At 37.4% G+C, this 18,689-nt stretch overlaps 1 protein-coding gene across 1 annotated transcript; it reads right to left on the bottom strand.

Annotated features, from left to right (window-relative positions):
- Window positions 1-15,854: 15,854 nt before the first annotated feature.
- On the bottom strand, window positions 15,855-18,207 carry LOC145562302 (ethylene-responsive transcription factor ERF118-like). Its single transcript, XM_081622526.1, has 3 exons — window positions 18,145-18,207; window positions 17,540-17,775; window positions 15,855-17,402 (listed from the first exon to the last, which is right to left on the bottom strand). The coding sequence occupies exon 3, from the start codon at window positions 17,201-17,203 to the stop codon at window positions 16,196-16,198; it is 1,008 nt and encodes a 335-aa protein (XP_081478652.1). The 5' UTR covers window positions 17,204-17,402; window positions 17,540-17,775; window positions 18,145-18,207; the 3' UTR covers window positions 15,855-16,195.
- Window positions 18,208-18,689: the final 482 nt, after the last annotated feature.

Below are 18,689 nucleotides of genomic sequence, written 5' to 3'. Positions count from 1 at the left end.
GAATGGGCAGCAGCTCCTGTGTGGGTGGAGAGGCAGCCGCAAGTTGGTACAACTCGAAATATGGGTGGTATTCGAATAAGGGAGGCAAATGGTGGTAATATGGGTGCTCTTACCGGATTTTCAAATTCGACCATAATGTCGACAAGGAGAAATGTTGAAGATAACCTCTCAAATGAGGAATTTGCAAGTATTATGGAAGCAAGCACGGTCCTTGCCTTGGGAATTCGAAGAGCAAGAAGGGAAGAAATAAGGGAGTTGCACCGCATCTCTAGGGGTACTACTCACCCTTTCTTACAACTCTCCCCGGAAGATCTAGGAGGGTTACCTAACCTTCCTCTCACGGAATTTGATCCACCAAACTCTCCGGTATCTCTAGTTTCTCATCTTAGTTCATTCAATTTCACTGATTTGTTTAACTATGATGATAGTGCTAACAACAAGGAAAGGATAAGAGAAGCAATAGGGCATCTTCCGCATTCATGTGATGATGGTTCGGTTTGATATAGTGAGTCGGATCAAACTTGGGTTGAAAGAAAGAGACTCAAGAGGCTTCATAGGTGATCCGAGAAGGGGGGATTCAACATTTGGAAGAAAGGTAGCAAAGGGGAAAGGAAATTTGCTTCAAAGGCTTTGTCGGATCCGAATATGGCTCGGGAACTAGGGGTTGAGATAGATGAGGATATTCAAAAGAGGGTTAAGAACAAAAGGCAACAAGATTTCTCTTCTTCGTCATCGGAATCATTCAAGAGGCAAAAGAGCGAAGAGGTTGTAGGAGATTATAGGTACTAAATGCGGAATTTACATGAATCATATTCACATAGCACCAAACCAAGGATCTCATGCATAACACATAAAGAAGTAAGAATTATACCTTTGAAGCGTGATTCCACTAGTGATCGAGCAAGAACAAGGGAGACAAAGAACCCCACGTGTGATTCCTCTACTTAGTCCACGAGCACGGATTAAACCTCCACTAATGCTAGTTAGTTGTGACCGAACGCTTCAATCAACCTTCTACGGAGATTAGAGTCACGAGCACACCACAACACCACCCACGCACCACCACACGCACCACCAATGGAGGGGAGACGCACGGAATAGGGGAGGAGAAAGGGAGGGCCGAAAGTGAGAGAGAGAATTAGGGTTTGGGATCTCTTGGTTGCTTGTCTGACAATTCACAGTGTGTAAATTTGTTATGTCATGCAACCCTAGGCATGTTTTATATTTATAGATCATATCTAGAAATAAAACCATGTCCAAATCCTAATTGAACTCTACTTACAATCCAAGCCCAAACATAAGGTGTGTCATATACTCATGAGGCCCAATAATGGGCCTCTAACTTGTTTAACCCAATACTCTAGTGTGTGACCTTGTAGGATCCATCCTATAAGGCTTTGGACCATTTGACAAGCCCAAAGTCCAATTGTCATATCTAGCAACAGACATTGGCAACCTTATAGTATGAACTTATTATCTCCATAACTGTGGACCATTTGAGCACGGCCATGCATTTTTCTGAATTCTCCCTCTTCAAGGGGTCAAGACACATTCCTAGTCAATAGGTAGACTCAATCCAATCTTGTGGCAACTAAAGCTCCCACTCAATTCATGAAGTGACCGGGAAACATCCTTTATAATCTCCATTTACGGCAAGACGTTTGAATGTACCACAATCAAAACAATCATTGAATAGAATCAGTGTTCTTTTGCAACTAGTCTTGCTTTATGGATGTAGGCATTTCCATCCTTGTCTGTTTTAATCTTGTAGACCCATTTGCAACCAATGGGTTTTACCCCATTAGGCAAGTCTACTAGGGTCCACACTTTATTTTCAGACATCGATTCCATTTCGGATTTCATGGCCTCAAGCCATTTATTTGAGTTGGGGCTCACCAAAGCTTGCTTGTAGGTTGTGGGTTCCTCATTCTCCAATAAGAAGATTTCAGAATCCTCAGTAAACAGAACCTCGACAAACTGTTTGTTTCTGATTCTGATAGACCTACGTGGGGTAGGAGCAACAGTAGAAATTTTCTCTCCAACTCCTTGAAGATTTTCGCATGAATTAGATTCAAGTGGGACGATAGGAGTCTCGCTGGTGGAATTAGCTTGCTCCGACGCACGATTAATCGTCTCATGCGCCCTCGCCTATGACGTGGTGTTATCCACATCCATTTGTTGCTCGTCTCGAATTTCTTCGAGAACCACTTTACTCCCACTTGGCTTTCTAGATAGAAATTCCTTTTCTAGAAAGACACCATCGTGAGCAACAAACACTTTGTTATCGTCGCGATTGTAGAAGTAATACCCTCTTGTTTCTTTAGGATAGCCCACAAAGAAACACTTATCTGATTTAGGGTGTAGTTTGTCACTTTATAAACGTTTTACATAGACTTCACATCCCCAAATCTTGAGATAAGACAAATTTGGAACTCTTCCATGCCATAACTCATATGGTGTCTTCTCAACTGCTTTGGATGGGCTTCTGTTTAGTAATCTGGAAGCTGCTTCTAATGCATATCCCCAAAAAGATATGTGAAGATCAGTAAAGCTCATCATGGATCGAACCATATCTTGTAGAGTCCTATTTCTCCTTTCTGACACTCCATTTAATTGAGGTGTCCCTGGAGGGGTTAATTGTGAAAGTATTCCACAATTAATCAGATGTTCATCAAATTCTTGGGTTAAATATTCGCCACCACGATCAGATCATAATGCCTTAATTGTTTTCCCAAGCTGGTTTTGTACTTCATTCTGGAATTCTTTGAACTTTTCAAAGGCTTCCGACTTGTTCTTCATTAAGTAAATGTAACCAAATCTACTTAAATCATCAGTAAAAGTAATGAAGTAACTAAACCCTCCCCTAGCTTTTGAACTCATTGGTCCACATACATCTGTATGTATGAGTCCCAAAATGTCACTAGCTCTTTCACCTATACCCGTAAAGGGTGACTTAGTTATTTTCCCAAGCAAGCATGACTCACAGTTTTCAAATGATTCATAATCAAAGGAAGAAAGGAGTCCATCCTTATGTAATTTCTGGACGCGCTTTTGGTTAATATGTCCGAGCCTACAATGCCATAGGTAAGTTGGGTTTGAACCATCTGTTTTCTTCTTTTTATGATCTATGTTGTAGACATGAGTTGCATATTCTAAAACATACAAGCCATTAATTAACTTAGCATTAGCATATAACATACTTTCTTTCGAAATAAAACAACGTTTGTCTCTTATTTCAAATGAAAATCCTTCAGTATCTAAAACTGGAACTGAAATAATGTTTTTAGTAATGCTGGGTACGAAATAACAGTTATTAAGTACTAAAATAAGTCCAGAAGGAAGTTTCAAATGATAACTCCCAATAGCAAGTGCAACAACTTTTGCTCCATTTCCTACTCGAAGTGTTACTTCTCCTGGATCTAGCTTCCTACTTCCTTTCAAGCCCTGCACGTCATTAACGATATGAGCACCACAACCGGTATCGAATACCCAAGTGGAAGATGAAGTAAGATTAATCTCTACAACAAAAACATCAAGTAACTCCTTACCTTCTGTTTTCACTGGTGTGTAATGGGGACACCCTGGTGTATGGGCTTGCCATCCACCACAAAAGAAGCACTGGCAATCTCTCCTTATCAGGTACTCCTCGGCATGGTTAAGTAAGATATTGATCAATTTGCTGATGATCCCTCATCAGTATGAGAGAGTCTTACAATGTCAAAACCAGCATGGAGCGAGAACAAGATAATATCACGCGCAGAGTCATCATCGATCGGTTTCCCAAGGATATCCATTTGATTGATCATATCAACCAATTCATTGACATGGTTCCTTACTGACTGACCAGGTAAGAGTTTCTTTGCCATTATCTTACCATGAATCCTGTAAGTCTCATACCTTAAACTAGGGCTGTGCACGGTGCGGTTTGGAGCGGTTTGGATCTCAAACCGCACCAAACCGCAAAATTGCGGTTTGTGATTTTTTCAAACCGCACCAAACCGCAATTCTATACAAACCGCACCGCAAAATACGGTTTGGTGCGGTGCGGTTTGCGGTTTTTCCATAATTTTTTTACCTCACAAATAATGATTATTTGCTAATCTTTTGTTATGAATTTTTCACTTGGAAACTGTACAACTATGCAAATAATTCAATAGTAGTGCTTTACTTTAATGTTAATAGTGACCCAGTGACATGTCAAGGCAAACATGAAGCAAAACCATTAAGTAAACCACTCCATTACAACTCCAAAGCACAAGAAACGGAGAGTAATAAGAAAGGAAAACTTTGGTTTTCTTAATAATGACCCACACAAGTCAGTACATATAAATACAATATAAGAGTCTTCTTTCCATATAAGAGACTTTGCATTAAATTGCGGTTTGCGGTGCGGTTTGGTTTGAAATTTTTTTGAAACCGCACCAAACCGCAAAACCGCGGTTTGGTCAAATTTAAAAACCGCACCGTAATTTCCAAATCGCAAACCGCACCAAACCGCAAAATTGCGGTTTGGTTTGCGGTTTGGTGCGGTTTAGACCGTACTCTGCACAGCCCTACCTTAAACTGTCAGCCCAGGAATAGTAAATCTGAGGGATCGAGTTAACGATCTCTCTTACATTTGGATCGTTGACACCTCCACTACCCAATGCCCCCATGCCACCTCTACAGATAGCACGAAGACATTGATACAAGTTGGTCACCTCATACCGTCTGAACCTATTATACCAACAGTTTGGAATAGATTCCAGTATTAGGAACTTGACCCTTTGTGCATCCAAAACTAATTTCGCATGCATTTCAGGATCCTGACCAAGAGCACACTTGTTCTCAATGGGTACATATAGACGAGCTTCAAGCTTGTGGCTTGTGAGAACATTTCTCAATTCGCCCTCCCATTGCCTGTAGTTTCTGAGATTTAGCCTTAAATTGAGTTTCATTGGTAAATCTGTGTTGTCATATAAGTTATTCATCTACAAACAAAAACAAAACGAGGCAAAATTGAATAATTATGTTTAATAAATTTAAAGTACCATAAGTAATTTTAGAATTTATTGGTAACTTTAAAGCATTTTATTCAATTTTAAATTGACCCCTATCGAATAAAATGATTCCAAGATCCTTTATTTGTGCAATAATTAACCAGAGTGAGGCCCTGCAATCAACCATTACATTTTCAAGGTGAGTAAACTCTTTACTGATTACAACTCTTGTAATTCTTGGTTGAATAATTAACCATCGCATGTTTAATTATTACTCTTAGCTTCAAGGTTCTAAACGCTTTAGGTAACCTTGTTGAATATAACCAATTAAAAGTGTAGATATGCGGTCCTACCCCCACTTCCCCAAGATATATTATGATGCTCTGCTGAGGGCCGACCCATCACAAACGATCAAGGTTTTCGTCGGGTTTTTAATTGGAAAAGCTGCATCAATATTACTGGGATCTAGATTTATTATGTTGTGATTATATAGTGAACTCTAGCGCATCATCAAGCAACATAAATAAACCTAAGCATGCATAATCTACTAATGCAATGAAAAATGACATAGTATGGCCCCTTAATCCTAAGAAAACTAATAAAGCAAAATGCTCCCACTTGAACCGTCATGGATCTCATCCATCTTGCTCCATTGGGCCTTCACTTCATTGGCTTTTGGATTAATTGCAACCTGTAATTTTATTCTACTCTATCTACTAATTAAATAAAATAAAATAAATTACAAAAATACTTAACGGTACGCAGACCGTATTTAGATTACAAAAATACATCACGATGCGCAGATCGTATTTAGAATCTATGGGCCATACTAGTCTATATGTATAGCAATAAACAATATCATATATTATAAAGTGCCATATAATAAATCACTCATCATGCTTTCCTAAACTACAACATCGAATGTTCACAATAAAGGAAACATGGCTATAAATATCTCATATTTTAATTAATTAATTACTGTAATTAGATAATATCATATATTATTCATGACCAATTATAAAATATCATATATTTTAATTTAGGTATGAGATAGAATCAAATCTTATTTGAATTATGGAAGATAAATCATATTTATTTTCCATGATTATCCTAAATAATTTAGGAAATTCTATCCTAATTACTAACCAATCACATATTTTAAATCAATTATTATCCATAAATAATTATGAGATAATCACATTATTTAATCAATTATTATCCAAATAGAATCTTTTGCTCCATAATTATCCAAACTTAACAAAAATAACAACTTTAATTTTGTTAATTATCTTTTCAAAATTTAAACTTATCCTTTTTTTTTTTTTAAATCTGATTTTATCCAAAAAAAATAAAATAAAAATTTTTTTTTTTGAAAAATCGCCAGCCACCGTGGTGTGGCCAGCCGAAGCCAGCCACGGTGGCCGTACACCGCAAGGTGTACGCTGCTGTGCAGCGGCGCAGGGCAGCAGCAGCAGCACCGTGCAACTGCAGCGCGGCACTACTGTTGCTGCTGTTCTGTTCTTCGCTGCTGCCCCTCCCTCCGGACCACCAACAGCAGCACCGCCGTGGCAGCGCCACCCAGCCGCGGTGGCTGCTGTTGTTAGGGGTGTACACAATATAACCCGGACCTGAAACCCGACCTGATCCGGACCTGTTTGGACCGGACCTGGACCGGACCGGTAGATTCAGGTCCGGTCCCGGTCCTTGAAAATCAGGGATTCCGGTTTCAGGTCCGGGTCCGGTCTAAAACCGGGGGTTTCAGGTTCGGACCTGAAACCTGTAAAGATGCTTTTTTTCTGTAAAATATAAATACTACCTTAACTTTCAACCCTAATTCTAACTCTCAATCTTCGCCTCTCTCTAATGCTCTCCTTCTCACTTCTCTCCCTTAATCTCCCTCGAGTCTTCACCAAGCCACCGGTGACCATTTTACCACCACGAAGACACCGGCGAGATGGTTATCCACCATCTTGGCACACAATTCCAACGAACTGTAGATCCGCAACCACCTCGCGCGACTCTAGAGATTGTGACCACTAGATCTCACGACTTTAGCAACCGCGACCACTAGATCGCGCGACTCCAGCGACCACAACCTCTAAATCGCGTCGGCGACAGCAGCCACCAGATCGCACATCGTTCCCCCTCAATTACTCGCCTCACGGTCTACTACTCTACTCCTACGCAACCACCTGCTTCAAAGGTGGCATATTTGGTGAAAATTGTGGTGTAGCTGGTGTCTGCTTGGTTGCTTGATAGTGCATGCTCTTATTTTTTCTTTTTCATTTTTTTTAATTTTGATGTTAAATCTGAATTGATACAGAGTATTGAAACTCCTTTGTAATTATGTAAGAGTAACTACAGTAGTTGATTTTGTCAATTGCATTTTTCAATTTTCAAATTGATTTTTTTAGTAAAAAAATAATAATAGAAAAATCAGGTCCCATTAGGTCCAAAACCGGACCGGACCTGATTTTTCAGGTCTGGACCGAGACCGGACATGATTCCCTGGTCCCCGGTCCTCAAAATATAGAGATTCAGGTCCCGGTCCATTCAGGTCCGGGTCAGGTCCGGTCCGGTTTTGGACCGGTGTACAGCCCTAGCTGTTGTAATTTCAATTTTTTTTTATTTTAATTAATTAAAACAAAACAGATTTTTGTAAAAATAAATTAAACTTTATGTGGTCCAATTAATTCCAAAACTAAATCATATTCAATTTTGAAATTAGGGTTCTTGATGAAATTAATCGCCAATTTAATTTAACACTTAAATTAAATAATTTGATCATGAAAAATTCACAATTTTAACATGTAATCAAATAGATTAAATTCCTTAAACATATTACCATCGAAATAAATCAAAATTAAACGCAAACAAATTAGGGTTTAAAATTTCGAAATTTTCGAAATTAGGGTTTAGGGGTTCGAAATTTTTCGATTTTTGTGGGGCAAAAACGGATCAAATTATGGCTAATATGGAGCAAATTAAACACCTTTAATGATTCTATATTGTTAAATCACATTTAAATTAACAATTGACCCATAATTAAATATTCTCCCTCCTAATTGAATTAAAATTGTGGATTATCAAAGAATTATTACTCAATATATGTAAATGCAAGAGGCTAACTGATACCACTGTAGGAGATTATAGGTACTAAATGCGGAATTTACATGAATCATATTCACATAGCACCAAACCAAGGATCTCATGCATAACACATAAAGAAGTAAGAATTATACCTTTGAAGCGTGATTCCACTAGTGATCGAGCAAGAACAAGGGAGACAAAGAACCCCACGTGTGATTCCTCTACTTAGTCCACGAGCACGGATTAAACCTCCACTAATGCTAGTTAGTTGTGACCGAACGCTTCAATCAACCTTCTACGGAGATTAGAGTCACGAGCACACCACAACACCACCCACGCACCACCACACGCACCACCAATGGAGGGGAGACGCACGGAATAGGGGAGGAGAAAGGGAGGGCCGAAAGTGAGAGAGAGAATTAGGGTTTGGGATCTCTTGGTTGCTTGTCTGACAATTCACAGTGTGTAAATTTGTTATGTCATGCAACCCTAGGCATGGTTTATATTTATAGATCATATCTAGAAATAAAACCATGTCCAAATCCTAATTGAACTCTACTTACAATCCAAGCCCAAACATAAGGTGTGTCATATACTCATGAGGCCCAATAATGGGCCTCTAACTTGTTTAACCCAATACTCTAGTGTGTGACCTTGTAGGATCCATCCTATAAGGCTTTGGACCATTTGACAAGCCCAAAGTCCAATTGTCATATCTAGCAACAGACATTGGCAACCTTATAGTATGAACTTATTATCTCCATAACTGTGATCCTATGATATATCTAGTAATTGCACTTATCGAAGACATAACTCCTTTAGAGGTAACATCGGCTCTAAGGGTAGTAATGGATGACATGGACATCGACTTGCAGATTTCCATCTTTGAATCAGTGAAGATCTCTTCGAATGGTGAGGCGGCTGACCCAAAACAGCCTTCAAGTGGAATATGAGAGTAGTGGCTTGGAATTGTAGGGGCTTAAATGACCCACACTCCCTTGCAATTCTGTATCTAGTGTGGCTCTACCGTTCTAAATTACCTATGTTTATGTTTATTTCGGAAACTAAAATGGATCTTGACAGTGCGGCTAGTAAGTTATGTATGTTAAACCCCACTTCTGTTTTTGGTTGCAACTCGGAAGGAAGTAGTGGTGGTCTTCTAGTGTTAGGATGGTCTAGTCATGTAGTAGATTGTTTGTATGCTACCAAAAACTTCATCTTTTGTAAAAGCTTTGAAGCTAATGGAAGTTTTAAGTACGTCTTGTTTCTTTATGGTGAACCCCTAGTAGAGAATAGGAAAATTGTTTGGGAACAACTTCAATGGTTTTTGGAGGAGTTCAAGAATGTGTTGGTTATTGGGGACTTTAACCAAGTGGAAAGTGGAAGTGACAAGGTGGGGGGATCGAACAACATAAGAGGGATTAATTCTTTTCTTGATTGGAGGTTTAGTAGTAATGTCACGGAAGTACCCTTCGCTAGACCGAGGTTCACTTGGAGCAACAAAAGAGAAGGTAGTGAAATTATTTTAGAAAGGCTTAATCGGGCTTACATCACGGAGGAGTGGTTTCATCACTCCCCAGATGGGATTGTTACACATGAACCTATTATTTGCTCAGATCATGCTGCTATCACATACAATTCAAAGAGAAGCAACAAGGCATCTAATAGACCATACCAAATTGAGAATTGGTGTCTTCGCTTCGCAGAAATTAAGGAAATTGTGGAAAGGGAATGGAAGACGAATATCAATGGCTCCTCCATGTTCAAGCTGGCAAGGAAACTTTCGGGGGTGAGAACAAGGATGCAATACTGGTGTAATGAGAATAAAAAGCTTTGGGGGGTAAATTGGAGAAAAGTCACGAAGGAACTTCATGACACAGGAATGAATATCAATACAGTTCGAGAAGGAGAAGGGTACATTCCACTAATAAATCAGCTAATCCCAGAAAATCAACTGGCCTTTGATTTCTGGAAACAACGGATGAAAGCAAGTTGGATCAAGTATGGTGATTGCCCTACTCCCACCATGTATAGGAAAGTGAAACAGCGTCAACTTCACAATGAGATTGTGACGCTAAGAAAAGAGGATGACACATGGGTAGAAGGACAAAAGGAGGTGGAGGAGGTAATTCTTGAATCAGTTCAAAGGATCTACAAGCCGGTTATTCAGAGCAATCATGGGGAGAACATCGACCTACTCCTTAGGGAACTGGATATTCCTAGCATTTCAGACCTCGATAAAGAATGGCTTGACAAACCCTTCACCGACCAAGAAATTAAAAAGGCCGTGTTTAACATTCACAGCTCTAAATCCCCGGGGCCAGACGGGTTCACTGCTGATTTTTTCCATGTTTACTGGAAGGAGGTAGGACAACTAGTGTTGGATAGCGTTCATCAGTTCCCGAGAACGGGAAATATGCTCAAAGAATGGAATCAATCTCTCCTGGTCCTTATTCCAAAGGTTAAGACCTCAGAGTTAGCTAATCAATTCAGACCGATTAGCTTATGCAACACAATCTACAAATGCATTTCAAAATGCCTGGTAAACAGGCTAAAGGTGGTTCTCCCGAGCTTGATTACAGAGAATCAGAATGCTTTTATCCCAGGAAGATACATGGAGGATAATATTCTTTTGAGCCATGAACTTATGCATCTTATCAATTCTAAGCAGGGGTCGAACTTCACATCAATCAAGATTGATATGTCAAAAGCTTATGATAGAGTAGACTGGCTTTTCTTACTCAAGGTTCTTCAAGCCTATGGGTTCTCAGGGCATTGGATTAGGATGATCTCACGGTGTATTTAAACAGTGAGCTACAAAGCTATCATCAACAGGAAAGTCACCGATCATTTCTTGCCAGAATGTGGTTTAAGGCAAGGGGACCCACTTTCTCCTTACCTATTCATCTTTTGTATGGACATCCTATCTAGAATGTTACTGCTGGCAAAGGATATAAACCAGTTCAAAGGCCTGAAAGTCTCAAGGAGATCACCTTCCATCTCACATCTCTTCTTTGCTGATGATGCAATGCTTTTCTTTAAAGCCAATGATGAGGCTTGTATATGTGTTAGGGACATTCTTCAGAGGTTTGGTTCTGCTTCGGGTCAACAACTGAACTTACAAAAATCATTCATCAAATTCTCCCCGGGGGTGAATGCTAGTAAAAAGCAAGAAGTGAGAAGGATTCTAGCTATGGCTGAAACAGAGAACATGGGGATTCATTTGGGAGCTCCGATAGACATCCGGGGAAGGAAAAGTCACTCCTTCCAGTTCCTGGTAGATAAAGTCTCCGATAGGATTGTTTCGTGGGCTTCCCTTCGTCTTTCACAAGCAGCCAAGTTGATTCTTATCAACACAATTCTGGTTAGTATTTCAGCTCACGTCATGAAATGTCTCAAAATCCCGCAGAGCATCGCCAATAAAATTGATTCTTTAATCTCAAGGTTCTGGTGGGCTAATAATGGGAATAAGGGCATGCACTGGGTTAAAAGAATTGTCACTCATCTCCCGAAAAGCATGGGAGGACTCGGAATTAGGGGGGTCTCAAGCTTAAATGACGCCCTTCTCTTCAAACAAGCTACAAGAATGCACCTAAATCCGCAGCTACTGTTGTCCAGGGTTTATACAGGTATGAAGCCCTGTGGTATTTGCTCAATGGCCATGCCTTTTGTCAGGAAAGGAAACCCCTCAATGGGGAGAATTGGGATTCAAAAGGCCATAGGCACGTTCAAAAAAGGTTTTGTTTGGAAAGTTGGTAATGGGAGCAGTGTTAAAGCAATCAGTATGCCGTGGGTCAATGGGGAGATTCCAACTGTTAACTCAAGACAAACTCTAAGGGCAGCCTTGAATTGGAAGGTTGATGAATTTATTGATAAGGATACTTGCACCTGGAAAGTGAGAAAGGTAAGAGAATGTTTTGAATGGGGGAGTGCTAGGGAAATTCTTTCTATGGAGTTGCCATCCACAAATGAGGATGATTTTATATATATACTGGAAATTTCATCCATCTGGGAGGTATACAGTAAAAACGGGCTACTATTTTCTCATGAAAGAAGAGGAGCCAGGGTATGAAGTCATCTCCAATGATAAGGACCAAGAATTCGTGAAACTCATATGGAAAATGAATATTCAGCCTAAATGGAAGATATTTTTGTGGAAACTTTACCACAATGGGATTTCAGTCAAGGCAAACCTAGCCATAAGAGGCATACAGATAGATGAAACTTGTGACAATTGTGGGTTAGACTTGGAGGACAGTCAACATCTTTTCAGATTCTGTAATCTAGCGAAAGAGGTCTGGGAAAACAGTCCCCTGACAATTCGCTCTGACTCTGGGGGATACAATTCCGGATCCAATCATATATCCTGCTGTTCAATAGCGAGGATGGAAAACATAGTAACCGTATCGTTCTATTTATTGCGACTCTATGGGGGCTATGGAAAGCAAGGAATGCAAGGTGTTTCAATGGTAGCGGAGGAGGAGCAAGCCTAGTGAATGAATTCACCAATCAAGCAATGATTGACCATGAGACCTTCACGCATAATGAAGAGAGACGCTATTGTATTGAAAGCAACGAAAGAGGGTGCCCTACCCCTCCGCCGGGGTTTAACTATGTTCATTTGGGGCAAGAAAGGGAAGGCTTTGGAAATTTCCTGATAGAGGTTGATGGGTCGTGGGACAAAAGAACTAAGAGAGCAGGAATTGGATGGTCAGTTAGGGGGAGTGGGATCGATACAGGAAAAGGAGGAAAGCATGGAACAGCAAATTCAGCACTACAATGTGAGGCTTGTGCATGTTTGGAAGCTATGAAATGGGCCCAGTCAGAGGAAGAACATGGTCTCCTAATTTTATCAGACTCTATTAACCTTCTCACCAATCTCCGGGACAGTACAGGTAAGGACATTGAGATTTCATGGACGATAAATGAGATAAGGAGGATGGGCACCTTATTCACAAAATGCACCATCATGAAGGTCTCAAGAGACCAAGTACAAAGGGCACACGACATTGCTAAGGAGTGCCGAGCTACTACTATTAATTTGTTTTAGTTTGTTTTCCCTTTGCTCTTGTCAAAAAAAAAAAAAAAAAAAAAAAAAAAAAAAAAAAAAAAAAAAAAAATTGCATTAATCAATAAGTATGAAAAAAAATCTTGATTTCCTTTTGCATATATTGGCCAATGATATATGCATTATTAGAAATTTTAGGATTTGATGTTTTGTACTCCAAAAGACCAAAACCATCTTTTATAGAAAGAGAATACTCATACTTTGTATTCAACTACCTTAATTTCTTTCGAAGTATAAACATGATCTATCCGAGGAATATGAACATAGAATGATTAACTTTGACAATTTTCATGATGCATAATTCCATAGTCCATTCTCATAATAATGCATTTCATATATGCAATTTTTTTTGTTCTTTTCATTTTTTCAAGATCTAATAATTTAATGGGATAAGCTACTACGTATTATATGAAAATATAGAGAAAAGCCATACTTTGAAGTCTATTTTCATAAGAGAATGGAGATAGCTCAATTAATTAGAACTTTTTTTCTGATTACAAATGATTTAGTGACTCAAGGAATGAAAGGATATAATAATAATTACTGTAGGGTGGATTTTCCCCAAGCGAGTCAACGCCTGGTGCTCATGCTTATGACAAACTCGTAGCATGTCAAATTAATATTTTGCTTAGACCATGCACGATTGTAGGAACACTAGTGATTACTCTTAAAAACATTTTAAACATGCGCTTAATTACACTTTGATACATAAACTCTCATCATACAAGTGTTAATTAAAACCTAAGTTGGACCTCATTGTAGAAGTGTTAAAACTAAATTCAACACTTTCCTAGTCTAATAGGCTCTAAATCGTCGCTCAAATACTCTCAAAAAATCAGAAAACATAGGCATTATTATTGGGAGGAAGTTTCAATGAAAAAAAAGAGGGGCACATGAAGGTTCCTCACCAACTCTACCGAAAGGCAAGTTGACAGAAAACACGACAGGTGTGTGAAATTGAAGGGGCCGAATAAAAATGCAAATGCAAATGCCGCATGATATTTGGAATACTAGCCTTTGCTTACAAAGTACTCTAACTTCTTAAGCTCAACACTACTAGATTTTTATTCAAGTGAATATAGCCCACCATTACCCTTTTTTGTTCCTCTTATTCAAGATATGTTCCCCATTTTCTTTTTTCTTTTTTTATTCTCTTTCTTTTATCTTTTTTTGGTTCACTATATACGACCATACTCCTATACTATTTGCACATGTACTCAATAAGTCCAAGAAATGAGGAAAATTATACTTTACATCGCTAAATCTCACTAGATACTAATCAAACAAGTATGCAAATTTAGTAGAAATGATGATTGAGAACTCGTCTTATAATTTTAAATTCTTTGCTTTTGTATATAAAAGTCAATCAAGTGGCCGGGATAAATTAAATATTTATTAATCTTAAATTTATAATTTACTACTCTTACAGTCTTACATATAAAGAGTTTATATGGATATTATAGGTGTTATTCTCATTAAAAAGATACCGGATTAATTTATTTTATATATTTATATATCTCTATTTTTTTTTAAAAAAAAAAAAAACAAGGTGTTACGCTCATTTAAAAGGTAACAAATTCTTTTATATCTTTATTTTTTTAGAAAAATCAAATTCAAAATTTTCCGGTCTAATTTTTTGGGATATAATACAAATAATATTGTTTAAAATATATGATGACTTTTAAAATTATTCAAATCTAAATTTTGTTAATCAATTTTTGCGAAACAAATAATTAAAATACAGCATTAATAATAACATTATAATTGACATCAAAAAAATACTAATATACTATCATTTTCAATTCAAAATCTAATACTTTCTCCGTTTTTTAATAGTTGCAGCACATATTTTTTCACGGTATTTAAGAAATGTGGGGTTCACATGATATAATACACTTTGAAATGAGGCGAGTAGATGTTAGAACTGTAATTTAGTGGGCCATGTGCTTTAAATAAGGGAAATAATACATATTTTCTCTAATATAGTTTTTCATTTATAGTGTGTTGCAAGTATTGTGATATTTCCATTTTAGGAAAGTGTTGCAAGTATTAAAAAATGGAGGAAATATATAATTAGAAATTTTTCATTCAACATAACGATTTTGGTAATCACTTCATAACCATTTCCTATTTTTAAGATCTTTGTTGATGAAAATAAGTGGGATTTTATTTCTTTCAGAAAAATGGGGTATTATTAAGCATTTACTAATTTGAACCTTTAATTTAATTTTAATTTATTTGAGGAAAGCATTCTTTCTTCTAGTTCTCCGAGTTTAAATCAAACCTAATAAATAGAAGATATCATTGCAAAATTACATGTAATATAATACATACGACTATACGAGTAATTAACTAAAAATACGAAGCGAATAAAAAACGCTGAGGAATGATATGAAATTACAGTCACATAATAAAATACTGGTACCAGTAGCAACCAAAACAATTCTATTCTCAAATCCCGCCTACAGAATCCAACTGAAAAGACCTTTGAGAATAAAGCCACTCAATATAAAAGCTTTTGTTCCTTTAATTTAGATTCTCAATTCAACAAGAATCAAATCCAAAAATAAAAATTCAACGCAACTTATATACTGACTAAATTAAAGAACATCAAATAAAATTAATAGCATAAATAAATTCAAACTTGCTTATTATTATTATTATTATTATTATTATTATTATTATTCATTCATATAATAAGATACTGAAAATGAGCATTATATGACAATAACTTTTTCATGGATGATAAGGATTGTTTGTTTCCTAGAGGAAGATGAACAACAATGGACTGCTCCAACAGCACAGGAAAACCCATTGAATTCATCTCCCACTTTTACATCAAAAAAGAAGCTCATTTCTTGCTCACTTACATCTTTGATACTCACTCAATAACAAGATTTAAACTCGAAAACTCGAAAATTAAACAAAAAACCAGAACTTAAGAGTGTGTTTTCATTCAAGCTCTTAAGATCTGTTATCAAAACTGCTTACTTCCCTATATAATACGAAGTAGTTCTTCTATAGATTGGCTAGTACTCTTTCTACTAGTTACTATTAATTAATTACTCGCTACAAAACTTAGTGGCTGCGGTGCAGCTGCTGTTGCTGCTGCAGCAACGTTCCGGGGTTCTTCAATCCAGGCAAACTCCTCGTTACTCAGGTTAAAATCAAACTCGAACCCAGGTAGATCAGATGGCTCGAGGGAGTCGAACCCATGAACTTCGAGACCATCGAATGCATCAAAGTCTGCAAAGATATCACCAAAATCATTAAACATGAGGGACGAATCGAGCTCCATTTGTAAGTCGAAATCACTGCGTTGGAATTCCTCTTCGATTGAGCTCATTACAGGAACAATGTCATCAGACTCCTTAACATCAATGCCAACAGACTCAACACATTTGCTCTTCCCAATTTCAATAACAACAGTATTGTCAACATTGCTGGTTGATTTCATCTGCGATGCAGAGGTATCGATTTCGAGCACTGAGGCAGGAGAGTTATGTGATACAACACTCTCCGAGTCCTCGGAAACAGCAGGGTTTTGCACTGCAGTAGCAGCAGAACAAGAAGCATTCTGGCTTTTCTCAGCCATCAGAATCTGAAATTCAATCCTCTTTTGTTCATAAGCCAGTGCAGCTTCTTCAGCAGTATTGTAAGTTCCCAACCAGATTCGAGCCCCTCGAATCGGGTCTCGAATCTCCGCTGCCCATTTCCCCCATTTCCTCTGCCTCACACCCTTATACTTCGATGAAGCGGGTTTTCGAGTGGTAGAGGGTTTATCAGATGACTTTCTTTTCCTCTTAGAACCATTGTTGTTATCATCTTGGCAAGAACTCTCAGTTTCGGCAACCGGGTTATTAAAACCCGTATTTACGGGCAGGATAATCTCTTGGACTATCCGTTTTTTTGACCCAGATGGTCTTTTCCTCTTGTTTTCACTCTCATCATCAGATGAAGAATCAGTCATATCCGGATCAAGGCAGTAAATTCGGACTTTTTTCAGTGTTTTGGGTTTGCTGTAGAACAATTTCTGAGTCAACATTGGATTCTGAAGGTCAGTCATTTCTTCTGGGTCAAGATCAAACTCCAAAAACCCAGAAAATTTTAAGGATTCAAAGAATTTTTAAGAAAATAAAGATTTATGTAAAAAAGGTGGAAGAAAATTAGGCAAAAATCAAGTGAGAGACACTCTTAAAAAGATGAATAAATCTATGAATCTTTTTATGTGAAAACCCCCAAAACACTCTACTCCAGAACAAGTCCTGCAAAAAAAATTAAAACCCATCAAAAACCATAAACCCTAAAAATTCATAAACCCAGAAAAAATTAAACAGCAAAAATCTCAGAAATGAAAACATGGGTATTGAAATTAAAGCAAAAGGAAGAAAAACCCAGTTACCTTTTGGGCCTCAAACGCATCGAAACAGGTGAAAGTCCGGGTATGGAGCTCTGCTGAGATGAACAGCAGAGAAGAAATTGCATAAAGTGAGCAAAAACGAGTGAGTAAAATTGATAAGAGAGCTTCAATGAAGGAGCCCCAAACACTACCAAATCTGACTTAGCAGACATAAATCTTCTCAATCTCTTCTTCCCTGAAAAACCCTCTTTTACAGAGTCTTTCTCTCTCTAAAACCTCTGCAAAAATGAAGAGAGAGAAAGTGAAGAAAAAGATTAGATAGATTGAACCAAATTGATGATATATAGACGACTTGTTTTACTTTTTTTTTCTATGAGATTAGGAATCTATGGCTATCAATCTCTCTCTATAATATGACAAAGATCTATCAATTTTTGAACAGTGAAAAAAGAAAGTTTTAGGGAGAGAAAGTGAGAAAAATGGGTTTATGAAGAAGAAGACGATTGAAAGATGCAGAAAATATGCATAGAAATTTGAGTACTAAATTTATAATAAAATTGTAAAAATATTAAATAAAAAAGGGATCTTTGGAAAACTCGTGAATTAATTTAAAGAATTAAGAGTAAAAAAATGAATAAAAATTGTACCTTTCAGAGTATTTCTCTCTCTAGTGGGTGGCGTTTGGTCTGTTGGTTTTTCTGGGCTTCACTTCCCAAGCAGTCAAAATGGCATTAAAGAGAGGTGGGCGAGTGATTAAATAGAGAGCTTTTTTATTTATTTTTTTCAACTTTTTAAAATTTTAATTTAATTTAATTAATTTTAGTTAAATTTTTGAAAATGTTAAGTCGGTTATTTTAAATCAGGAAAGAGATAAGCTGATTACACTTGTCCCCGATTTTTATTGCTTAAAATGATTATTTTTTAATAAAAAAAAATCTTTTTTTGTTATTTGGTAAACTGTAATTTAGATCTTGAGTTACCATATATTTGAGCTGTCAATCTGTCAAATATTTAAGGAGTGGTTTATGCGGAAAGTAAAAGTTGTTAAATTTTTTTTTTTTACAAGAATTTTACAATATGAGTATTATTTACTCTAATCTTTTTAATGGGCAATATTTGTAATATTTTGTTATTCTATATTTAAATTCATATAAATATTGTATGTACATTGCATGACTCTCAGTTGGAAAGA

Source organism: Chenopodium album, chromosome 10, assembly GCF_948465745.1.
Source record: "Chenopodium album chromosome 10, dcCheAlbu1.1, whole genome shotgun sequence".
In the NCBI taxonomy this organism is placed as follows: domain Eukaryota; kingdom Viridiplantae; phylum Streptophyta; class Magnoliopsida; order Caryophyllales; family Amaranthaceae; genus Chenopodium; species Chenopodium album.
This window is presented reverse-complemented; position numbering and strand designations above follow the sequence as displayed.